General features: G+C 44.9%; 1 protein-coding gene across 3 annotated transcripts in view; it reads right to left on the reverse strand.

Moving 5' to 3' along the window:
* The window catches only part of PI4K2A (phosphatidylinositol 4-kinase type 2 alpha), a 362,467-nt gene extending 338,966 nt beyond the window's left edge, over positions 1-23,501 (reverse strand). For all 3 annotated transcript variants that reach the window (XM_069611565.1, XM_069611564.1, XM_069611566.1), the window contains exon 1: positions 23,014-23,501. In XM_069611565.1, the coding sequence (XP_069467666.1) occupies positions 23,014-23,415 (402 nt within the window). In that variant the 5' untranslated portion in view covers positions 23,416-23,501. The remainder of the gene's footprint in view (positions 1-23,013) is intronic.
* Positions 23,502-26,749: the final 3,248 nt, after the last annotated feature.

Below are 26,749 nucleotides of genomic sequence, written 5' to 3' on the forward strand. Positions count from 1 at the left end.
TAAGCACTGTTACGATGTAATTAATTGTATAATGAAAATGATGAACGTACTCTATATTCTCTCTCTCTCTTTCTCTGTCTTTCTCATTCTTTTCCCATGTTTGTTTTATATTGTTAGTGGTGCGCCTACCTCAATTCTCCTCCCCATGCTTAAAGTACGAGGAGGGAGAAGGGAAGGACACAAAATACACTCCTGCATTAAGGTACAAAAGTAGGTACGAAAAGCAGAAGTGTCTACAATTAAAATATGTAAACAAAGAAAATATAGTGTGTATGCTTAACAAATGCTTACATCTCATTTAATAGGGGCTACAATGGGCATGGAAGAGGTCCCAACGACAAGCAACAATGGTGTAGATAGAAGTAGAATAAGGACAAGTAACTATTCTAGCTATTCGTATGAATGTGTGTTTGTATGTGCAGTAGTATTCTTTTCAACATTGTTTGGCCTAGTTTTGTACTGGGCCATAGCTTTTATTTCAATCGATATGAGCCAGGGAGGTGGTGGGGTAAAATCAAAGAAGTTATCCATTTAATCTGGGATGGCTTTAAGTTGATATGGTCTCACGGGAACAAATCAAATGAAACACTAATTTCAATGGTACAATTGCGCAGGCCACCCAAGAGCCCCATAATTTTAATGAATCCGATTTTAATGTTTATTCAATGAATGACAGAACACCCTCAGAACTCACGTGGGTACAAAAATCACACATACCCAACCACAATGCCAGCTGCAGAAATCACACTACCAGATAATATAGCCAACAGACAGGAAAAAAAAATCTATCAAACACATGACCGACAGCTATCTTAGAATATACACAGAATGGGATGAAAAAGGGAATGACAAGGTTCTCCAGAGCAATGATGGGGGTGGTAACAGAAGGAAAAAGAGGGGGACACAACAAGAAAAATGGGTAGAGCATGATAAATTTGGCCTTGACAGTTGATGATCCTCAACGCCCACATCAAACAAACACGTGGTACGCCGACACGAGCAACATGGCAAAACAAACGACAAATGAAAGTTGTTACGTTTGCTCACTTATACCGCTGCCACAAGAAATCCCATTTGCAGAGGCAGTGTCTCCTACATCTCGCACTATGCAGAATCAAATTCAAGCATAGACGGTCTCATTCGAACTTTTGCAGAACGAGCGGACAGGTTACTCCAGGCCACAAGGAGTGATTTGTGTAAAAGAGCCTTTTTTGGTGATAAAAGGAACATTACATTCAGACAATAAGTGGCAGAATGAAGAAATATCATGCAAAGTAGAAGCATTGCGAGGACTGTCTGAAGAAAAACTATCATGGGTACAGAGAATGTGCGCTCCCATATGGACTGAAAATAACGAAACTCACTTGGGTTACTGTCATTGAAAAACCCTTCAAATTGCAAAAAGACATTCCTTACAAACTGTGCTTTCGCAGAGAAAAAAAACTGCACCAAAACTCGCATAATACCTGACATGAAGAAAGGAACAGCTGCAATGATGGATACATACTGGGTTTGCGGCAGCCTGGCGTATCTGCACCTCCCGCAATCATGGAGAGGTACGTGCTCCCTGGCAACGCTGCATTCTGCCCTGATGGTGATCCCAGAAAGTCATATCCAAGGAGAAAACATACTAGTGGCAGCACCAAACGAACCTTCTGCAACAGCGCCTGAAGAAGCTCCCGTATATGCCCTAGCTGAGGAAAGTTTGCAGAGCACAGTACGAAGGAAGAAAAGGTCATCCAACTATATTGCTGCTAAATCATCAGAATTTCTGGCACAGATACCGGATCGATTTCGGCTGTTTAGCTCCGTCATGACATTCTTCGCGTCTCTCGTTCCCAGCATCCAGGTGAGGGCAAATGCAAAATGGCTTCAGATCACCAGATGGGAACTCATTCAGCTAGCCAACGACACAGAAGAAGGATTCAATGCCATCAAAGTGGAACTCAGAGCCTTACGATTAATGACCATGCAGAACAGGTATGTGCTAGACCGGTTAACGGCAATGGATGGAGGCGTTTGCCGAAAAATCGGGAGCGCATGTTGCACTTTTGTACCCTATGGAGACGCGGACAACGGCTCCCTTTCCCATGTCATAGCGGCAGTGCACGACCTTGGAGAGCGCATGAAAGATGAAGGGGGAGCACAGCCCAGCACCTGGTTCGACAATCTTTTTTCCTGGGTACCATTGTGGCTCAGAATGACAATGAAACTATTCATACCACACAGTCTTTTTTCTCTCCTCATTTTTTGTGTGTGCCAATTAGGTCTCAGATGCTGTGCCAACGCGGTATCTAATGGTGCAACTGATGATAGTAACAATGGGCCGTGCAAATGGAGTGGGACAAATAAAGCACAAGGCAGAAGTTCAAACAGGAGAAAGCTCAGAGGCCAAATATAGAATGACTGCAATTTACAATACAGGGCATATAGTAGATAACTTATATCACACAACCATAAAGGAGCCAAGAGAATTACAATGATACAAAGAAGTATGGGTGGACTAGGAGGGTGCATTTATATGACTTGCACCCCAGACGAATACGCCCGAAGAGGGGAAAGCCTCAGAGTGGTATGCAGAGCATGGATGCCAATAAAGGGAACACCTGCATGGGAGGAGGCAGTGGCTGAGGAAGAAAAATGCAAAAGGTTGGGGCAACTATAATATTCGTTAGTTAAGTAACGAAAGGGGGGAATGTGTGGGAGGACGGGGGTCTTGGAACCCCCCTCTCCATTCTTCCAAGGCAACACACACTTCCTGGGTAGGCCCTGATGCGGCTGCTTTGGGTTAAGGGCCCTGCGCCAAAGCACCCGTGTAGGAATACCCCTAGGAACTGTGACCCCTGAGAACAGTCCAGATCAGAGTCCAACCAGACTCCATTTTGTGTGCCACCGACTCCATTTTGTTTTCACATAATGGCAGGCCAGCCATGACATAAGAGCGCAGGCCTGCAGCTCTCCCTGCAACATGTGCACAGCGAACAAGTTACTCCCTCACCTCCTTCTCTCTGCAGCCGTCCGGTTCTCATGGGAGACTGACCGCACGAATGCAACAAACTTCGCACTGTATCTTCTGTCTTCCTTATTAACTCATTGACCCTGCCGCGGCCCAGCCCAAGGCCTAGCAGCAGAAAGTCATTCATCTCTATAAACCTGCCCCCACCAAGCCGACCCAGGCCACAAAAAAATACCACCCCCCAAATCCTTTGAACATGTTTAAACTAATAAGAACGACCATGTTTGTTCGCGCCTTAATACGAGAAAAACAAAGTGTCTTTTCTGTAAGCAATCAAACTAGGTCGCTCACAAACTGTTTCCCCTTGCATGCGAAATAATGAAAGGATTGCAGTAGAATAAGCATATACCTGTACATCATATAATATATGTATAATTAGAGCACTAACGTTAGATTCCAGTTATACAAGTGTTAAGTGTATTAACTTGTAGTATGAAGTTTAATAGAAATAGATTGTAATAACAAAATGCATAACAGAACATAACACTGTACATGCCAGCAAAGCTACCTCATTTCTAAGTTCATTATAAATATATGCATAATATCGTGCAAAAGCAATTTAGCCATCAAATGTTGTAACCAGTAGGATTTTATTATAAGAATATGCATTAGGGCCTGCATGTAGAGAATTCGGTAATGGACTGTTTAATTTAGTATGGAAAATAACCTGTGCATACCCAAATTATTATTATGAGTTTTATAACAACAATAGCACGCAGTCAAAGAGAAATGATAACTTGCTCTAGCTGATCACAATCATAGTGTAACGATCATGTGTAAAGAAGCCTTATGTAAAACGCCATTCAGGTCCCGTCTCCCCATGCAAAGCAGAACTGCACCGTGAAGGTGTTTCGATTCTCCTCCACCCTTCAGAGTGCCAAAACAGATTAGCAGAGATTTAATGAGGTTTAAACAAACTGCCTTTAACCCCCACAATAAGACTTATGACCATGGTGGTATGTGCACTTGTGACCCATTCTTTTTAATGTATGATTTAGGCCTTAAATTCAGTGACCTCTTTGTTGTACCAGATAGAAATTCCAGACCACACTGTGATCTCAAAGTCTTAGCCCCTTGAACAATATATCTTGTATTATACTAACAATGTGGTCCGCCCAGTAACAGATTTAACACCGAGCTTAAGAAATGCACTATGACCTGTGCCCAATGTAGTTAACCTGCACTTGAAAAATGTCTTTCCTTTGGCGTCGAGATTCACAAGCCTTAGAGGCTGCAGGACAAGATAGAGTGTAACATTGGATGAATGGGAATGCGTGGCCACAAGCCAATCCGATGACCCCAGCTGACCGATTGACCCGAGAAGCATCATCACAGCACCACGTGATCCTGTTCCAACCACAGCACACCAACCCTATGGCACCTATAGGTGCTCACTCTTAGTGACCAATCCCAACTCTTCATATGCCCCCTAGGCCTCCCCGCTCAGGATGACGCAAAAGCTGTATAAAAATGACTTGTTACACGTTTTCTGCAGAGCGCTCTCGTCGTGAGCAGAGTAGATTCTGCTTGCCCTATTTTAGATAAACGATTTTTGATATCACCAGCACTCAGTCTTGGTCTCATTCCCTCTAGGGCTGTGTCCTGCTCGACTCTTCGAGAATTAAGTGCATTTTTGGGAACTTTCACTTTCAAAAAGTTTCACAGAAAAGAAAGATACGGTAATTTACAAACAATTTCATTTATTAAACAGTGTTTTGTGCTGGTGCCTTCATAACATGCTTTTTTAATGTAAATTGTCCAATACTGTATGTTGTATTTACATTGAACATCTTTTTCCAACCCGTCCTCTAGTTGCCCGATGGTGTACGAACTATGCAGACACAGACAGCTACAGAAATCAGAGATGTTGCTTGCCAAACTGATTTCACCATGAAGCAACTATTATTTGAGGCGCAGCATGTTCAAATCAATAAGCAGACTCGAAATGCTTTAGCCCAATGGCCAGAAAATGAATTTAATGTGACCGGCGAAGCCAGCAAAGTGTTGTTGGACCATTGCTACAATGCGACTGCTCCACCATATGAAGATGAAACTGAATGTAATGAAGATGCATTTGAATTAGTCGCAGACCACTTGACACAATCGACATCCAACAAAAAACGGCCACCCAAAAACCAGTCGACATTGATGTTTTCTCCGAATCATGTTCAAGTAACAGCCGCTGAAATGACAAACTGAAGCATCAATACAATTGACGGAGGTCCTGCTGTTGTCTTAGCAAACAGTTGCCCAAATAGCTGAATAACTACTCGTCCCACAAAAGGGATGAGACCTAGGCTTGATAAGATACTTGGCACGCAAGAACTACGGACTGTGAGCAAAACAGTGCATCAAAGTGGGTTGTTGGTGAGAAATAGAAGCACTCTGATCAATATATTCATGGGGGCATGTGTTGGGGGTTGTTGCTAATGTAAGGACGGAGTGGGTCGGTTGAGCTCCCGGCCCCCATACATTATATGCAAAAGTGACATCCTGCTCTTGCACTCGTGGGGGGCACCTGTTTTGCCCTTCTGCTGCCACGGGGAAGAAGGCCCTGACATAAGCAGAGGTGGGGTTATTGCTAGACATACTTGGACTCCATTTTGTGTACCTTCGACTCCAACTTTGGACTAGGCAGCATTGTGTTATTACGAAGTTTGCCCTACACCTCAGCAGCGAGCACTGACACCGCCCACATTTTTCCTCCTGTGCCTGTACCTCACAAGTCCTTCTCATGGATGCGCCGAGACAAGATGTTGCGAACTAAGAATGTATCTGCATTCTGAGTGAAGGTCACCAGCTTCGAATTTTGGCTTGCGAGCTGAGGAAGCCTCCGCATCGCACACAGTATTAGGTTCAATTGTTTTTCGACCTTGACAGAAAGGACCATTCCGAAAGGAATTGAATTAAGGGAGGGGTGTAATAATGTCAGATTTGATAAGGTTCACCATTCAAAAACTGGTCAAAGGAACATATAATTTCAGTATATGAAAAATCGTTGATCTGAACAGAGTCTGCGTTACGGTCTGCCTTACGCCAAGAGAATGGAAATGCAGAATATAATGTAAGTTATTTCTGGGTTACATTTTACTCATTTGTTCTGTGTGGCATATTGCAATGAAACGCAAGTACAACCTTTGTGTGTAGTGGTCTTTCTACCGGGCACATGGGCAGTCCAGCATCGAGATGCATGTCGACCACCACTCGGTTCCCCCAGGTTCAACGCTAATATTTAATTAAAATGCCGTCTATGTGTTCCTCGAATTGTAGCGGCAGCTTCCGCATCCCATTTCGAGCTGAACATACTCCATAGCACTATCCCCCGAAGCAAATTGTAGACTACTTTTGACGTTGTTTTCTCTGTTTTCCCATTGTTTCACGTCCGTGTTCATCGTTACAGGGCCGAATTAATGGGTAAAATGATAAATTGTAATAAAGATCGGCTACAGAGACACATTTCTGTTATGTTTTCAAAACAGCTACATCCTGCCTTTCTGCGATTGTCATCGATTCCAGATACCAACTGACAGGTTTTTCAACCGGCAGCTGCAGATACACGTCAATAGCTGGATATCAATGACTCTTTTCTGGGACAATCGCCACAGGCCCATATGCCCTTACGCGGTACCGGCGATTAGGAGCAACCCAACATCATTTACGGTGGCCTAGCGCCAAGCTGATGCACAAGCCTTGCGATTCACAGTGCGTCCGAAGTGCTTCTTTTACCAAAAAGGAACACTGCATGACTCACAATAAACATTTGCAGATCGAGACTGGAAAAAAAAAAAATACCCATTTGATTGAATATGGCAATTGCTGGATGTTCTCGGAGCGTTTATTGTGAAATAAAAGAAATTGTACAGTCTTGCTATTTCCTTTTAAATTATAGTTTTATATTCCGAATTGTGACGTGCTGTGTTGTGAGATGATGTGTGTTGGTTTCCGGGTTCTGCGTCACGTCATGTAGGTGATGACTGGGCGCGTTTGGCTACGCTGCCCAGTAACGTCCTGGAGATAGGAGGAGAATATCACTGTTTGGTGAGGTCAGCCTCAGGGGCGGGGGATATGATTTAGTGCCGCCAGGGCAGTCCTGCTTGGGCGATGCAGCAACGGATAAGATTATCACAAGATGGCCGCGCCCTGCTGCCTGATTTCACATGTGTACAAAAGAGGAAAACTATGGTAAGGTGCATAGGAAATGTATGTACGATCGATAAACATATGCTTCAAAACACATGCCCGAACCCTCGGGACAATAATATTTCTGAGCGCACTATTCCTTTAAAGAAGAGATAGAAGGGGCAAACATGGCATATATTGACAGGTCCTCAATTATAGACCCTGATACTGGCAGGAGACATACTGGAGCAGCGGTAGTATGTTACAGGAATGGGGAATATATAATAGCATCCCAACTGCGATTACCCTCCCATTACTCAGCACAGGTGCAGAGTTGGTAGTCATGATCAGTGCACTAAATAGGACAGACGGACATGCAGCAAATATATTGTCTGGCTGCCTACGTTACATCAACAATACATTCAGGATTGACATAATGGGAAAGAAAGGGATTCAGGACGAGTGACGTGTCCCCATTGCAACACGCAGAACTGCTAGGGCAACTCATTGAGGCACTAAAGGTGCCAGCAGTGGTGGCCATACTAATATGTGCCGCTCCCACACAGGAAAACCACAGGAAAACCAAATGGGAAACAAAATGGCCGATAGGGTAGCCAAAGAAGCAGCATATTTACCAGAAGAGAGCATAAGGTGGTATCCGGGCAAAAGGAAGGACCCAGTTTGCTCCAGTTGGATTCTCTTCTTGTGTGCACAGGTTGATAACATTTTGCACTTTGCGGTGACTACTTCTTGTTTTATCAGTTGGTATTGCGGAGCTGAATCTGACATGATCACTTTCCTGTATAGCGCCATTTCATTCCAATCGACTGAAGCTTTTAGCGATAGTAGGCCCAGTTCCCTTCTGATGGTTGGTATTGCTGTTGACTTTGGCAGTCGTAGTACTTCACGCCAAAAGTAATTTTGGCCCAAATAGCTGAGGGAATTGTCGGCATACCTTCTCCTCCATAGGTCACAGATGGAATTACTTTCCCTTTGTAGTACTTTATCACTGGCATAAAAGAGAAGCGGGCGAATTTCCGGTCCATTGCCTTTGCCTGGGAAGTAAGTTTCCAAGTTTTTTCCCCCAGAGGTTTGTCTGCATGCTTGACTCGCTGCCGAACTGTCGATCATGACCCCCTAGGTACTTGAATTCTTTTACTTGTTCGATTCTGGTTGATTCGATCGTCCAATAATTGGGTTTTCTGTTTGCTTTTGTAACTGTTTAGAGCATCACGATTTTGTTTTTTTCTTTGTTGATCTCCAGATTATTTTTCGTTATATAAGTGGCGTTGGAGACCTATCGGCGTCTGGTCGATCAGAATGATATCATATGCGTATAGGAGCCTGGAGACTTCGGTCTCCCCTATTTTTGGTGGAAATATTCTTAGCACTATGCAGGTCTCTTTGTAGTCTCCAAGAAAAGCTGTAAAGAGCACGGGTGCCAAAGGGAAACCGTGCTTCACTCCTCTATCTGTCGGGATTTCTTCGGAAAGTGTTTCTTTTTGATTGAGCTTTACTCTTATCGTTTGAGTGTAGAGCGATGATGGGATCCAGGATCTGGTCGGGACAATTACATGTGACTAGCTTAGAGATCACGATCAATTTTGTCGAATGCGTGGGTTAAGTCGACAAAGGCCAGATATACCTTTTTTCCTTGAGCTCTTGAGATGCTTTTTATTATGCTCAATACATAATATTTGTTGAAGTCCCGACGTTCTTGGTGAAACCCACTTGGAAAGGGTCATTGCATGCAGAATGTTATCGCCCAGCGTTGGAAGCTTTCTAGAAGGCATGAGCCGTAGATTTTTCCTATTGTGTCTAGCAGGGCAATGGGGCGCTATTTGACGGGTCTGATCTGTCGCCCTTTTTGAAACTGGCTACGACTGTTGCTGAGGACCAAGAACTGGGAATTGTAAGGCGGATCTCTTTGAACACACTGCTGATGAAGGTGCCCATGAGCCTTGGTTGTTTTTCAGATCAATGTTCGTTATCCCGTCTGGACCTGGGACTCTCGATTGTTTTAACTTCTGAAATGCTCTTGTTCTGTCCGCTTCATTAGAGAAGTCTTCCCACTGTGTTGTTCCTCGTGGGCGGATTAGCTGTAATTCGTTGGCCGGCTTCTGGAATAGACTGTTGAAATGTTTTGTCCAGCTTTCCTCGTTCACGGCGTTGGTTGTTGGAGGATTTGTGGCTTTTCCGGTTTCTTTTATGAGGTCCCAAAATTCAAGAGTTTTTGCCATTTACCCTTCTTAGCAACGACTCCGAGTCTTGCTGGTAAAGAGTTGCTCGATAGAATTTGAGCCAGCCAGTGTATCTCTTTGCCTCCTCTTGAGAGTTTCTTGAATGTTGGCGAGTTTGATTTGTTTGCTTGGCATTTGAGTTTCTTACAGACACAGCGTTTCTCGACCAGAAGTTTATCGTAATAGTGCCAGCCTTGTATAGCTCTTCCTGCTTTTTTTGATCCCCCACTTGGTATGGTATAAATAGTGGTTGGTAGTCAGTTGAGGGAGAGCTTTGATGTTTTTTGGAGGAGCTCATTTTTTCTTTGCATTTCCTGGATAGTTCCAGAATTCTTTCCTATGTTAAACGGAGACGATTTCCTTGGTTGGTGGCTTCCACTGTTTTGTGCATTGTTAGATTTGGAGGTCTGTACGACCACCATGACATTTCCAAGATGTTATGATCGCTTGCCTTGGCCTGTGTAGCATTGAAGGATGTTAGTAAGTTGAGCATAGCCTCAGAGGCAAAGATGTAATCTATGGTTGCATTTTGGTTACCTCTTTCCCAGGTGGGTATTTGGGATGGCTTGGAGGAGATTGGGTCAGCGTTACGGATCAGTCTGGAGTCCATCAATTTTACCCATTTGTGTCCTCTTGAGTCACCCCTCTGTTTTCCATTCGTTATGGAGAGATGTTCTTTTGGGTTTGGGCATGACGCATTTAGGTCTCCGCATATGACGATCAACATAGTTTCTGTGTTGGCTTGAGTATCGTCCATTTCGGATTCCAATGTCCGTAGGAATCTCTCATCCGATTGCTTTAGGATCCCAGTAGACGGTTATTATCACCATAGTGATTTTCTCAGTCTTCTTAGTCGTTGGGTCAGTCCTGGTCCACTCCACTTGGATCGAAGGTGGCTTTGGGAAAAATAGTGCTTTAGGATTTCCAGGCCACAACCTGTTCGGACTGCAATCAGGAGTCCGGCTGATGGTCGGCCTATCAAGACTCTCTTAGCTGGCGCGATTTCCATTGCGTATCTGTCCATGGCTGGTGCGTCTGTAATCAGGTCTCCTGAAGTGCTAGGATGTCATATACTCTCAGGTTGGTATCTCCGGGTGTAGTTAGGTGTTTGAAGCCCCTTGTGTTCCATGATCCTAGTTTTAGTGAGGCCGGTGCAATTCTTTCCTTTTTCGGGCCTTGGGGTTTCATGTCTTTTTTGCCTCACTACTGGTTGCTATTTTCTGGCCCCGGAATTTGAGGGTTTCGGTATCCATGCCCAAAGCGGTTTCAGCGGAGCAAAGGAGATGTGTTAGCGTTTGGGTGTTTTTTTGTTCCCAGTTTCTTTGTTGGGGTGGGTGTCTTTTCCTGGACTTTGATAGTTCTTACTTTTTCTGCATTTGATAAGTTACGGCTCTTCTTTGTGGGCCGTCGGTTCAGTGGAGTACCGTTATGCGTTTCTTGGTGGTGGTAACGTGCTGTTTTCGACCTGAAGTGCGTCCTTTGGCTGCCTGACGATTTATTTTCAGCTTCTTTGACGGAAAAAGGTTTGTTGTCTTAATACACAGTTAAGAGAAATCCCTTTTTGAGTAGGAGTTCCGAATCTTCTCTGGACAGAGTTGGTCTTGAAGAGTCTTTTAAATGTATATAGGCCTTTACTATCCTGGCTTTGTGGTATGGTTCAACAAGAACAATATCGTCAGGTCTTAGCTGTTTGTGATCTTTTATGCTTCTCATAATCTTCATGATGGTTCCTCTGTTCAGAGTTATCGGGTCTGTGTTTTTTTCTGTTTGTTCAAGTTTGAAGATGGTTATTCTTTGTGTTGTTTTGGGGAAATCTCTAACAGGTCGAACTTTCTTTTGACCTCTCTCTGCTTCTTTCCAGTCTACACTTCTGTGGTCTTCGAATCTCTTCAGTGCGGCGGGCCCTTGTGGACCCGATCTTTCATTTGCTCTTTTGTGTCTGTAGTTATTGAGGTCTGATTGTTTTAATTGAAAAAGATCTTTTGAGGGTCGGACTTCAATAGTTGGTTTCACGACAGGGGCTGTCGAGCTATTTCGTCTGTGTTTTTTTGATGATGTTTTGTTTACATTTTTTCAAAAGTACTCTCAGAGGTTGGTTCGCATGTTTGCAGCGTCTTGTTCGGCCCTGCCTCTGGGGAGAGATGGAGGGTGATGTCCATTGCACTTTTGTCGTCCATTAAGTCATCAATTGTCCTCGTGATTTTTGAATTTGGAGCGAGGGGGGGGGGGTTTGTGAGAGTGAAGTTGTCGATTTCTGCTGATTGAATACAAACTAGTTTCGTTTTTGAGGTTTTTCATTTTTTTGAAACGTGTTGGAGTGGTTAGGAGGGTCAATTATGATGCAGGACTCGTTACTCGGCACTGCGTTGCATGTGCAGCCTTTTTGTTTTGTATAGTCAGTTTTATTTTTTCCAGTATGGGAGACTCGTTGGGTTCCTGAAAAAACAAACAGCGCTGTCCCTTGCACCGAATCAGTTTGGGTTTGGGCACTTGTGTGTTGTGTCTTAGGTATTTCCGATTTGTCGTTTGCAGAGGCTTGGCTTGCAGAGGCTTGCCCGATTAGGAAAACATGGCAGGGTTGCACGCTGTTTTCTATTGCAGTGATGAAACCCTCAACGAAAATCATTTTTGTATGCATCAGGGCGATGAGTGTTGTGTGGTCCTTTAGCGTCTGGTTGAGAGATTCATAAAGTTTCCCGAACGGCGCCAATGCAATCATGATTGCCGACATTATCGTCATCATGTCCAGTTTTTTTGTTGGAGTATATTTGAGTGACGTGGGTTTTGGTTCTGGTTTATGTCCCAAGCGGTATGCCATCTGATTGCCTGTCTCGTAGGTTGTGGGCAGGCCGTGTGTCTCGGGGAAAGTGCGGAAGAGAAAGTCTTCTTGCCGGTCTTTGAGTTCCTGGAATCATCCAGTCTCCATCAGCAGCTATTTTGCAGTGGCGATCCAGTGAGGTTTTAGTCTTTTGAGAATCTTTGGACTTGCCCAGCGTAGATGAGAGCAGGTCACTAGGAAGAGAATCTTCCAAAGCCTCGTCATCATTTTGGTGTGCTGCAGCAGGAGAGAGGGGCGCACGAGAGGGGTCAGGCCTCTCATCTATGGAGGATAGGAGTGTTGTATTTGTCGGTGGTTTTTCCGGAGATTTATCCTGAGTGGCGACCGCCTCAGAGGCGCCAGGCTTACTTGGAGTATGCTCTAAGGAAGAGCTTGCAGGCGGTTTCTCTTGTGGCGCCAAGTTTGGTACCATTTTACTTATGGGCGGCGAAACGCTGTCGCAGAAGGTGCATAACGTTTTTCGTGTTTTGATAGCTGGCTGAAGTTCTGTTAGAGCTTCCAGAATTTCATCATCTGTAAGTTCCGAAAGCACCTTGTGCTTTCTTTTTCCTTGTCTCGCAAATAGTTCTTTTAAAAGGTTGCAGAGGGTAGTTTTTGTAGTTTTTCCATTAGCTGGCATTTGGGGCCCCTTTTTAGGTTGCCCAGGTCTTTTGCCGTTTTCGTTGCAGGTTTTATTTGATGATCCTTTGGTGGAGGTTTTTTTCACCATTGGAGGGTTGTCTAGTTGCTCTTGAGCGGTCAGGTTTTGAATTTCTTCCTTTTTTATTTTTCTGATACGAGGGCTGAGGGTTGTAAACATTTTCCCACTCTTCTGCTGCAAAGGCGAGCCTAGGGGAATTGCCTGAGTTTCCTTCTCCCTTGGAGGGCGACAGCTTGTGTGTGGAGCTGGCCACCGGGGGAGCTCGAGAGTCCTGCGAGCGGCTTGGCTCTGCAACCAATCCAGATCCCGCGGGCGGGGCTCGAGGAGGTCTGATCCGCCGTCGCACCATCCGGCATGGATATGCGCGATGCAGGATGGCAGTTGTGTTTGGCGTGAGCTTCTTAGACGCCTCTTCTCATCCTCGGCACCCTCATTTGTTGTTTCTGCCTGGAAATGCTGTTGGTGGTGGTCTTGTTCAGAGGCCATGTCTCTGCCAGTCCTGACAGGGACTGCAGTCGACTCTGCCACGACTCCGCTCCGCGGTACTGGTGGGTATTTCTATCCGCCCACTGATGAAAAGCAAAGGTAGACTCAGCGCTTGGGAACACTGAAAGGAGTCTTTCCTGCAGAGACTGCACTCGACTCTGCCACGACTACAGTAATTTCTAAAGTCGACGCCTCAACATCATTTCTTGACACTTTTGTGAAAAATCAGCAAGAGGTCAAATTAAGTTTGACCAAAGTGACTGAAAAAGTATTGACTGACAAGAAAAATACAATCAAACACTGATTGGTAAGAAAAACAACATCTCACAAACATGTACAAAAACCTTGGTGCCAGCAGATAGAAAGGCAGGCGGCTCTACAATCATACCAGCCCCATGTCCTTCAGTGCATTCGGTGGTGGCCCCGTATAACGATGGGATTATGAGGAGATACACATACCACCTCCAACTGAGTAAAAGCTTGCCATAAAGTCAGGGAAATCCACAAAAAAGGTGAAATTCGACAACCCTGAATCCTTTACAAAAACAGCGGAAAGAAAGACAAATGCAACGTCCTTGGCATCGATTTACAAACTCCGACAACTGGTGCGAAGCAAATTGCAGTGACAAATTATCTGATGGAACAGTTCATGAAGTAAAATTGCATGGCACCTATGCAGACAATACAAAAGGCTTGATTGTGTTACAAAAGCCCAGAGCAGGGCAGGAATACTGCAAACATGTCACTATGCGAATCAGTCCTTCAAAGTGTACCCAATGCCAAAAATTGTACATGGGGACAAGAAAAAACGACTGCCATTCAATCAGCCAGGCAGAAAACTTTCAGTTTGTAACTTGTACAGGTATACCTTTAGACAAACGTATAATCACTGCAGATGCCCTCAAAGATCTGGGGAAGTGGATGACCCTTGAGGAAACAAATCCAACGGATCACAGTCCCTTCTTAAACAGATCTAGTCTTCGGGCCATCTTCAAACTGCTTCCATACCTTGATGTTATCATGACAACCGATATTCCAAAAATTGAGCTCCCACTGGTTGGTAGTCACACAAACTGGGCACTCGTTGAATTCACCTCACCCTTGGTGGCATTACTGAAGATGCATGCGGAACCTCTTTACTCAATTGGGTCTGTCCTTGATAATATGCAGGAAAGCAAAGAAGCTAAGAAGTGTGAAAACCACTGCAACAGAAAAGGAAGCATATGCTGATACGAAAACTGAAATATCTGAGAGCAAGGCCCTGCAAGCTCTACAAGTTAAAACCGATAGTGCAAGACCTACTATATCTGAAATAGAATACTGAAAGCCAGAACGTCCAACAAACAGGGCAAACTGACTTTCCCGGACTACAAGGAAACAAAAATGGATGTCCTGGAACACGCAGGACTACCGATCATTCCTGGCCCATCCTCTGGGTTTAAAGACTTTGGAGTTTCTTGATGTTTTTATTTTTTTTAAAGAAAATCGCCATAGATGGCTTTCATACCATCACAAATAATGCTATCGCCTCCAAGAAGGGGCGGGCAAGTAGTGGTTTAGCGATTAGAGTGAAGTCCAATCATATCTTAACTCATTTCCCCAAGGCCTCATATTCACCCTATGTAGTGGCAGGAACCCTGCAATCATCAGAAAACAATCAGATAGCATAATGGTTATCAATGTATACAAACCAGACTCATGGAATTATAGATGATATAATTTACCACTCATTTGAAAACACCCCTACAGGATCTATCGTAGTCGCAGGTATTTTAATAAAAGAAATGTACATTTGTCTACTCCTACTAAGACCAAGGTACACTGTTCCACTGTTCCTGGCATAGACTCTCTTTTATTACTATGATTTGATATTTCTAGACTTTCAGCCCATTAAATCGGCTCCCAAGAGTTAAACTTGGGTTAAATGGAATTGTAAGATCACATATTTATTATGTGCTTGCCGACCCAGTCTTAAAGGTCAGATGCAGGCCTACACAAATTTCACATAACACCAAGTGATCACGTGACCCTAACTTGGTACTTTGATATGTTAGTTATCCCAGTGAACAGGTCTAGAATGTTAGACATCGCTACAAACGTACAAGGAACTCAACTACATTGGTCAGCAAAAAAAACATAAGAGTTGTGAACAATGCATTGTGGCATGACCAAAAAAGCACGGCAAACGCTCCAAATAAGGTTAATTGGGCCGATTGGTCTCCATAATCATTTCGACCAGTGGGACTGAAAATCACAAGGCTAGAAAGAAAAGACATTATCAGAGATAATGCACCATTCGATAGCATCACAGATTAAAAGAAATGCCTACTGGGTAAGGATCTAGCGGCAGTAAAAGCTCATCCTGCATTAGATAGTGATGATAAAAAAAATATAACAAATTTGCAAACAAAATATAGAAATTAGCTTAGACAACAAACTTCCTACAAGAAATTCAAATTGGCTTAAATCATTCAAATGGTTAAAAACTCACAGCGCACACTTGTTTTGGTCCTACTATAATGATTTTTGGAAATCTATGTCTCCAACTGAATTAAATCCAGTTTCAAGAATCATGGTCCAAGTATATTCAGGAATTGTATATTACCTTGGATATCCCAGATACTCAAACTGGTCCTGATGGAAATAGCATGGAGAAGAGCATTAGTAAAACACAAAGGAAGACTTTTGGGTTTTAGACATACAAGAGGAAAACCTGCTAATAATTATTACAAAAATTAAGACCTCGCAAGCACCCGCCCCTTATGGAATTCCAACTATATTGTTAAAAGATCAACCTGAATTGTGGGCTATTATATTTGCATGCATTTAAAAAAGGGCGATAGATTGGTTCCCACCAACTATCGCCTCTTGGCAATGATGGATACAAGTCAGAAGATCTTTGCCAGCATAATACGGGTGAATTTACAGAGTGGATGGAAGAAAAATCAAATACTTAGTCCTTTTCAAACAGGTTTTAGAAAAACCTATATCACCCTAACCAACATCTGCAGATTACAATTCCTAATTGCGGAATACGAAAATAGGAAGTGTACTAAATTATATTGTTGCTATGTTGATTTCACAAAGGCTTTTGACCTTATTTCAAGACCAAGACTGTGGGAAAAACATAGGAATTGGGGAATTTACCCAACATTACTTTACTTCATACAGCAATTGTACACACACACACACCTACATTACAATATGTCTAAACTTAGAAGCTGCACATACAAATTATTATCCAACAAATTGGGGGCTAAATCAAGGTTGTGTGCTGGGTCCAGTATTGTATAACCTCTACACTGCTGATGTTGAATGAACTGCAGCGTGTCTGCAATTTTCCCCCAAAGATAAAAATGGTACTCAAATAATATGCTAACATATGCAGACAAATTAATACTCTTTGCCCAAACCCCAATTGGTATACAGTGCCAATAGACGCGTTGGTATCATATGCTAATGTGAGCATGACGATAAACATAAAAAGACTAAGAATGTGCTCGAGTAAGGGCACCTCTGAAAAAGATCCCTTTGTCTGGTACCTTCATAAAACAGAATAGGAAAGGATTAGAGAAATGACATATTTGGGTTACTTTGTTAAAATCAGACCACCTCCCTCTTACTACGAAGCACTGGTTGGGAGGAAAATATGGAAAAAATGGCTTGCCTTAAAAAAACTACATCGAGCGTCGAGGAGGGCACAATATTGAGTGCTTCTTGGAAGTCTATCGATTTAAGTCCTACTTTACTGTACTCACTCGATGCACTGCCCACTACACATGTCCAATAGTTAAAGAAAATTGAAGGCAAGTGGTTTCTTACAATTTGCTGAAATCTGTTCCGGTTGAGACATTATGTTACAGTATGGGCTCTGCTCACTAAAGTCTGTATGGTGTGTACGACATACATTGTTATACGCCAAACTGTTAAAAACAGACCAGAACTCAAATGCTTTATTACAAATGCTAGGTGATAGCATGGAGGACGATTGCAAAAATGCCTTAATCGAGGATCTAAAAATTTAGACATTGAGCAAGATATCTTTGCTTTGTCCCCCCAAATTTTAAAATGATAATAAAAACACAGGGCCCTGAACATAGATAAACTACATAGGAAGAAGAGACAAGGAATACTACTATCAGAATGTTCCTCATTACAGACCATGCAGTTACTTGACTAAGGCCTGCTCAATTGAGCTGAAACGCTTAACACTATATCTAAGATTAAACTTGTTCCCACTAAAGAATACGTGGGGACATGAATCTGTATCTCATTGTAGACTGTGTCACAAAAAAGTCGAGACCTATCATCACATATTAACAGCTTGTCCAGAACTGGCCGATTCTTATGTGAAAGGGTATTCAGGATATGTAATAAATATGAACAGATTCCTTGAAGATCAATTTTGGTCAACGATACGTGGAGCTCAGTCTATAGTTATGACCGCTGCTGCCCTTGGAAGTATGGAAAGAAATGGTGGGTGGGGGGACTCCATTGGAATGTTTTTTTTAAATAATTATTTTTTATTCATAATGTTCATGATGATCATGGAAAGTTTTTACTTATAAGAAATGTCTTTCCTTTTATACTTCTATGTGCTTAAAGTTTTTGTAAATTAAACTAAATGCACAATGAAAAAATATATGTATTATTGAGCTGCAAGGGGAGGCCCCAAAAGAAAAAGACCTCTGGATACAGCGTGGGTGCTCACCGTCCTCAACAAACAATCTGGAGGCAGAAGTACAGGAAAGCCTGTTCTGCCCAAAAAATTACTAAGTGTAGCACTAGAACAGCTGCACTTCCCTGCCCATCTACCAAACACAAAATAGCGGCAGAAACAAAGGGTGGTATGTGTCAAATTTACATGAGAAAGTGGCTGAATTCACAGGAATCTGTATAACTTGTCAATAATGTCTGTCTGGTTATACTCTGAAAACAATCAGGGAAACAATACCTAGGTCGGAAGGGCCCTTCCTGCACTTGCATGTAGACTATGTTGATATGCAAGACAGATGAGACTCTTATAGGGACACGATAATCGGCATGTGTCCTTTCTCACGTTGGCTTGAGGTGGGACCCTGTGCAAATAAATTACGCAAAATATGCTGTCAAATTCTTGGTGAGGGAGGCGATTCCAAGAATGGGAGTGTGTGACGAAATAAAGGTTGGATAACGGCCAACATTTTGCCAACGATCTCCTTGCGGAAATAATACACCTCTTGGGGATAAAACATATACTTTGCACAGCGTGTCGACCACAGGCAAAAAGGATTGTCAAAACTAAATGGTTTGCTTAAGGCACACTTGGCAAAGTTAACCTCATCGTTATGTCAAAATTGGCTTTATTGCCTTCCACTGCTGTGTTTTGCCATTCGCAATTCCCCTAGTGCGGATCACCATCTGACTCTGCCCGAAATCGTAACAAGCATGTTTGCGCCCATCTGTCCTACACGCTCAATTTCAGATGTTAACCCTAGCTCAGAGATCCTCAACGATGAAATGAAACATGTGCTATGATACATCCGCCACCAGGTTCAGCGACCTACAAGCGGACCGACCAACATTGAAGAGTGCACAAGTGCAGATCAAGGAGAGGACTTTCCGCAAGCACAGCCATTCTATCCTGGCGACAGAATTCTCATCCACAACTTGGTGAGAAAGTGGAAGGAGCACAGGTTTTGCGGCCCCTTTGAAGTGATCGACGCAACCCCGGCAGCAGCAAAGATCAAAGAAAGAAGGGCATGGATTAAACTTTCCGACGTCCATAGAGACAACAGCAGCACTACGGAAAGACAAGAGAGAAGAGTCACTTAATGGGAAGTATTAACCAGTTGTCATCGACTGTGTGCTGCAGTAAAGACTTTACAGAAGACCCACAACTGGAGGAGAAGATGGGCAAGACACCACTGGGGGGGGGGGAAATGGGAGAAAAACAAAACTTGATGCAGATGTTAGAGAGCACGGATTGTTCTGTCATCAGTCTTCTCTTCCTCTTCTGGTTTCTAAAGAATTGGGGAATTACGGGAACTCCAGCTGCTGGGAAAGGGGAGACACACATCAAAAGAAGTATATCTAGTATCAAAGAAATCTACAGTGCTAGCGGGAAGAATGAGACCTTGCATCTGAGAATATCTGGTACAAGGAGATGAAGAAGGTGGGGCGGGGAGGACCAATGACACGTGTTGCCGGTGCTCTCTCATCCCACACCTTGCAGGGAAACTGAAACAATTCCTGGCACAAGATGTTTCAGTAGAGAAAGGGAGATGTCTGATGCATATTTCACTGTGCAAAACAAGAGAGCTCAAGAGAGCTGTTCCAGGGGCCCACCGTAGAAGTGAAATGGATAGATGAGGGGAAGGAAACGTATGCAGACAGCTGTAAAGCATGGCCAGGGGAGAAACCACCAAGCGTATGTTATTAAAACTGAAGGAGCACAAAAGGGAAAACAGGTGCTCATTGCCTACAAAAGGATATTCTGTAAGAATTCAACTGGACATGAAAGGGACAAGTGGCAGTGATGGACTTCTGGTGGGCCAGCGGAAAAAGAGCATACGCACAACTACCACCAGGTTGGGGAGGAGTATATACATTTATGACCCTCCACAGCCCTGCATTGGTGGTGCCTCGCACAGAACCAAAGCCATTCGATGAACTTTCCACACAGACGTTGAAGCATAAAAGAAAAGAGCCAATTGAAGATAACGAGGAGGAAGAGAGCAAGCAACTACATCCACCAAGAGCTTGGACACATTTCCACCACATTTTAGAAACTTTAATAAAGCGTCTGTGTTCTTTTGTTCACTACTGCTTCCCGGGGTGCAAACAGCCGCCAACGCAAAACGGCTCCAGATCACCTATTACAAACTGCTCCAATTGGCTAATGCTACTGAAAAAGGACTGAACGCGGTGTGGAAAGTGCTCATGGCCCTACGACTGATGCCCCTGCAAAATCGTTATATGTTGAACATTATAACTGCAATGGAGGGGGGCATGTTTCACAAGATCCGAAGTACATGTTGCACCGCAATACCTGCGAATGATGCCGCCAACTTGACGCTCACGGACGTTGTTGAGATACGAACCATACATGAAAGAATGACATGAGAGATGCTTGATACAACGTCAAACACATGGTTGGACTCACTGTTTGCCTGGGTTCCAGAATGGCTGGCAGCAATGTTCAAAGTAACTGTCCCTATGCTTGTCGTGCTGCTTGTGGCCATCCTCAGTCGGTGGATCATTGGGTGGAGCCAGAGCCACCAAAGAAAAGCAGGTTACATGAAGACAGCAAAAAAATTGAGCATGGAAAAGTGTTAGACGAAGGGCACCAGGTGTGAGTGAGAACGATGTAGTAATGATCTTTGCAACACCACTGCCAAATTTAGAAAACAATGAAGCACTCTGGGCCGAATGCTCACCAGATGGAAAAAAGATATTAGTGTTTGGAGAATACCGACACGGGTAGGAAGAAGAGGGGGGACATAAACAGGGTCACACGCATCTGGGTGCGCAAGGAAAGGAGAAAGGATTTGAGTGGGAAAGATGTCAAAAGACCCATCGAAGGGGGGGAACGTATTAAAGGTGATACTCGAGCGCCAGATAGTGGGGCATACCTACCACCTGCAGGAATAAGCAAGAAGGGGTGGGGCACCTCCTAGGTGGGACAAACATGGGCACCCAAACAAACTGTACCTACGCTATGAATGAAGGCCTTGCTGGGAAACACAGGGGTGAGGTTGCATTGTGTTCACCATTGGCACAGAGAGCTTATGCAAAAAGAATTTGAGATAGGGAAAGTCATGGGTAAAGTTCTGGGTAAAAGGCACTAAGCAGAGAAACTCCAGGGTGGGCCTCGCCCAGAAAACGTTCCTAACCACATGCTCAACCCACCACAGATTAGGGAGGAGGGGGGGGCGAGGCTCGGGCTGCGTGGCATGACCAGGGTAAAGCAGCTAACAAAGCACTGGGTGATGTAATGACAGGGCGGCAAGCCAATTCCACAGGGGTATAGGGGAAGTGGACCTGAGCCAACAAACTGTTCACATAGCCAGGAATAGAATGGGGAAGCTGCACAGAATGGCATGCCTGTAAGGACCAATTAGAAGGTATGTTTTCATGTACCTGGGAGGTTGCCAGCCTTCAGAGCATCCAACACAAGGTCTGCGAAGACCGTTAGGGACAGGTGCTGTGTGAATGTCTCCCTTCCCACCAGAAGCAGGGTATCTAGAGTTATTTTTGTAATGGTGCTGACCACTGGCAGAATAGTAAAGTCCCAGCTTTCAGCAAAAATGTTATTCAACTAATTGCAAATAGTTTCCAGGAGGTGCGAGAAACAATGTGGTGCCACATGGGGAAGCAATGTTTTGGAATACTGTTTACCTGTTTTCTCCAATCACGCACTACTAAAGTACACTTAACACTAAGGATTTGAAGTAGTAGAGCCCATGAGTTTCGTGGGAACGTTGGAAAGTACGAACTACGACTGTTTCTATTGCCTTGACCATTGTAATCGAAGTATACAACTAATGTTCGCTGTATGCCCTGATGTCAGCTTTCAATCAATCAGTTCCAGTCCATTGTTCTGTTTGATTTGTGCTTGCCCAGCTGTAATAAAACAGTGTTGATTCATGCCCAGTGTTAGATTACTATTTTATATGGTGGGATCAAAGGACCCCTGAAATAACTTCATGGCCACGGGAAACGTAAGAGCTCGGGAATCGTTTTCTTAACATGTCAATTAATGCTTCAAGCGGAATACCCATCGATGTCAGTTTAAGACGTGATGTTTTCTTTTTTATATTACAACCAAGATATTCGTTCTACAGTAGCACAACTTAAATTAAGCCATCCACTATTTTCTTGGGAGTAGTGTCTTGCAGCCCGTTGACTCAATTGGTTAATGATTGCCGAGTAAGATTTTCGTGGCAAAAATAAATGCACATCGAAACCAATTTCTGCACAATACATTTTTCAGTAAAAGCAGTCATCTTTTTGTTGCACGTCTTACCTTTTGGGGCGCACTTAAACGGCTACACCTCACTAATTGTGAGCCACAATCACGAATTCTCAGTTGTAATTCTTACAATAACGTAGAAAACACACAAAATCATTCGTAAGCCAGTCTTTAAATGTGTATTGAGCAATTCGGTTAAGCTCTGCTCTCTGATGGCTCTCGTCTATACAGAGCAATTATTTTAGGGCAGGCAATCTGTTGGCATTCGCTGAAGGCTAACTTGACCTACTTCCCCAATAGACGATTATGAGTGATGTAGCAAGCATCCGAGAGCAAGTGGCTAGCACTTACATCCTGAACCAAAGTAAAATGAGATTTTTTAAACCTGATGTTTTGTGCTATCATCGCGGACAATAAATAGTATGTTTCCCTACAATCCATAGAGTTACTTGTGTGTACCTTTAACGAGGGGGGTGGCGGGGCTCCCTATTACAGACCAGCGTAGTTGGGGCAAAAGGGATTTCTTACGAATGGAACTTTTCACAAAAAACTGGGGCGCGACGCTACCATAGTGCGTTTGTGGAAGGACTCCCAAGGGGGTGAGCCAGCTGCCAAGACTAAAAAACACAATGGGTCCGACCGTTGCTTTAACCATTAGTGTACAAACGAGCTGTGCTGCCCTGTTGGATGGCTCCATACGGGATAGGTTGCGGCACTTACCCCCTGTGGGTCTTTCACGAAGTAGCTCCCACTTGAGCCCTGGTAGATCCTCTCTGGAAAGATGCCACGCTCGATGGCCGCCTCCGCCCGCCGCACTACGTCTGCAAACTCCGGATCCTCCGGGAAGTCGTTACGTTCTTCTCGCTGTTCCTGGGCCGCCTGTAGACGGGCCAGGGAACGGTCTAGTAGGGGCTGTCGTTCTCCGCTGGGGGATTCAGGAGGCGAAGCGCCCACCACCGCCGGCGTAGAGACCAGGCCAGACGCCGGCGCAGGTACACGCACAACCACTCCTGGAATAGCAGGGAAACGGCCAGCAGCAGCAGGCGGGGAGGAGGCACAGGACTGGAAGCGTAGGTCGGGAGCGTTCCCCACCGGGGACACTAGCGGACTGGACTCGTCCATGGTAATAGCGGTCTGGGCACCTTAGTCACACACCGCTTATCCCGAGTCTATAGAACGAACACTATTTTGCTGTCACCTGACAACTATCAGCTGACACACCATCAACATCCGCATTGCTTCCGGGATCCAGCAGCAAACCACGCCCAAGCTCGACACAGAAAGAGGATTAGAAAGTGCGCATAGAGGGGGCTACCTCTGCCTGTTCTGCACACCCAGGAATCGTTTAATTCCCCCATGACCGTCTCCATTGTCATTGTGGCTGAAGTTAGTTTACTAATTCACAACATCTATTGCTTCACAGCATTAATTTATAGATGTCAACTTTTCGCAGGGGGCTCGAGGGTCAGCCCGCCCTCGAAAAATTTGCTCAGCTCCTTGCACCTCACTAGAAGGACAAAATGCACTTGGAATCCACTACGTGGAGGGCAATTGTAATTACATTAGAAATAAGCAGAGTTCCCCTGTATTTACATTTGTGTAATAGTGTTTAAATGTGTAGTTGCCCCGAATATTTGCCTCAATAGAGGTGACAGTTACATAGTCATAGCTCCCAACCTTTTTTGTCTCCAAGGCGGGTGAAAACACCCGATTTTATTTTTGGCGGGTGAGAGGCCCATAGAAGTGAATGGGCGCCTGAGGGACTTGGCGGGTGATTCATCTGCTTTTAAGGCGGGTGACACCCGCCAAAAGCGGGTGAGTTGAGAGCTATGCATAGTTGACTGTAATTTGAGCATCGATTGACAAGCACTTCGTTTTATTAGCACCGCTATGAATTGTATTTTTGAGTTTGAAAAGTGTTATTGTGATTTTAAAAGAGATAGCAAACATCACAAAACAATACCAAGTGCCTCACAGTGGGTCAATATATATAAAATCCATTTCCGCGCGGAGCATAGTGCAGGCGAGTGACAGATTGAGTCGTCTGCTGTTCCCGCTGCAGATTTGTACTGTTTCTACACACTGGAGGCAGTCCCTTCCCAGCATCCACCTTTGCTGCAGGGAGCGAACAAGTGAAGTGGTGGGTGGAGTGGTCGGTGGTTCCTGCTGCAGATTTGTACTGTTTCTACACACTGGAGGTGATCTCAAACCTTCCCAGTATCCAAAGGGTTTAAAAACCTCATTGTCGCACACAGGAGTGGCGGAGTGAGTGGTCTGCAGCGGTCCGCAGTTGTTGACAGCAGTAGGCTGCAGTATGAAACACTTGTGTAGGAGCGCGATACAAATAAAATATCATAATATCATGTATTGACTGAAGTTTCTTAGTGAATGAAAATCTTCAATTCACTTTGACCATGAAAGACTAACTCGCATGACTAAAATCTTGAGGATTAGCATCACTGGACAGACAGTCGTACTAGAGCTGGGGGAGGGCCGAGCCAGGGCAGAACCTGGGGGTCTGGCCTGGCTATAGGAGCCCAACACGAGCCAAGCCAAGGAAATGGACCTGTGAAATAGGAGAGCTCTGTGTAAGGGCTTGGGGGCGTAGAAAAGAAGCCGGTGTTGCAGAAAATGGTTGCAATGGCACTTGGGGCTAAGAAAAGGGGCGTTAGGGGACTAGGGGCCGAGAAGAGGGGTTGAAAGGGGCTGGGGCCTGAGAAAAGTGGTATGAAATAGCTGGGGGCCGAGAAAAGGAGTGAGAGCAGCCTGGGGGCAGAGAAAAGAGGTGCATGGGGGGCAAACATAAAATGCAGTTACCTTTAACTTCACCACTACGCCACCTCATAACAGGAGCACGGATATCTTGATTCTAATTAGGCTGCTACAGTCTGCTGCTGCTGCTTATGCAGAGTTTGAGTAGAGCCGCCATGTTGAGTCTGCCCTGTTAGGCTCCTTTTGATTTAACATGATTAAAAGAAGTAATGCACTCCCTGAGAATATGTCCAGGAGATTTTTGAGTCCTTACCACCAGGGGATGGTTCCTATGCGGCTGCGAAGACTGCCCTCCAGGCTCATTTTCTGCCCCTTGCCAATGCAGACTGAGAAAGATTTGTAATGTTGTCCGCAAAGCAGAAGAAGGATGAGACCCTGGACCCTTTTTATGGCCGCCTCAGGTGCCTGTCACTGGCATGTGCATGGGGTGATGCGGATGACATGATCCGTACGATGCTCATACAAGCGTGTTCCTCAGGCAAAGTAAGACGGCAGGTGCTGAGGGAGCCCGGTACCACGCTGGCCCGTATCCTTGAGCTGGGATGCTTCCACGAAGTGTCCAAAGCACGGGCGTCCAGGATGGAGGCTGGCACACGTCCAGTGAAGACTGAGGAGGTGTGTGCCATGTGGCGAGGTGGAAGAGGCACCAGAAGAACTGGATCTGGCCTCCGTGACAGAGGTGGAAGAGCGGAGTGTGGGTATGACTTACCCCACCCTGCTGAGTGTCCTGCGGCTGGTAAAACATGCGGCCGGTGTGGCCTGGTGGATCACTTCTCCCGGGTGTGCAAGGCGGCCCTGCCGGTAATGGTGCCCAGAGGCCCGGTTCGGTCTGGATTCTTTCATCAGAATCGCCCACCAAGTGTAGCTCAGGTTGGCCACAGCGAGGATGGTCCTCCAGTGGAAGAAGAAGAGGAGGAAGACGAAGAGAACATCTTCTTTGTATCAAGTGTGGGTGCCCTCCAATCGAAGGCCAGGCGGCAGCCAAGATGTATGGTGAAGGTCAACAAATCACCGGTCCTCGGGGATACGGGTGCGTCAGTTAATGTGATGGCCCGTGGACATTATGATGCCATGGACATGCCCCCCAAGCTGGTCAGCCCGAAGGCCCGCATCTTTGCCTTCGGAGGGTTGGAACCTCTCCCGCTGGACGGTGCTTTTGTGGCAAAGGTAGAGCATGATGGCTCGCAGATCACTGCACGCTTCTATGTAACGCCGGTGAGCACAAACACTCTCCTGAGTTGCGCTGCAGCGGAGGCCTTCGGCATCGTCAGCTTCGCGTATTCTGTGTATCTCGAGGACATCAACGACCTCCTGGACAAGTACGCTGCGTTGTTCAATGGAATTGGACAGATGGCTGGTGATCCCGTGAGGCTTCACATAGATGAGTTGGTGCAGCCCATTGCCCTCAAACATCAGAGGGTGCCTTTTCATCTTCAGAGCAGGTGGATAAAGAGTTGGACAATCTCGTGACATCATCGAGAAGGTGGAGGGTCCAACTCTGTGGGTCTCCCCAATTGTGGTGGCAAGAAAGCCGAAGCAACCTGATTCTGTCCGCATTTGTGTTGATATGAGGTTACCCAACAAGGCCATCAAGCGGGAGAGGCACCTCACTCCAACGATTGACATCATTGCAGAGGTGCAGGGTGCTAGGTTTTTCTCCAAACTCGATCTCCGGGCCGGCTAC

This window comes from Ambystoma mexicanum, chromosome 8 (assembly GCF_040938575.1).
Source record: "Ambystoma mexicanum isolate Mex_15411 chromosome 8, UKY_AmexF1_1, whole genome shotgun sequence".
Classification (NCBI taxonomy): domain Eukaryota; kingdom Metazoa; phylum Chordata; class Amphibia; order Caudata; family Ambystomatidae; genus Ambystoma; species Ambystoma mexicanum.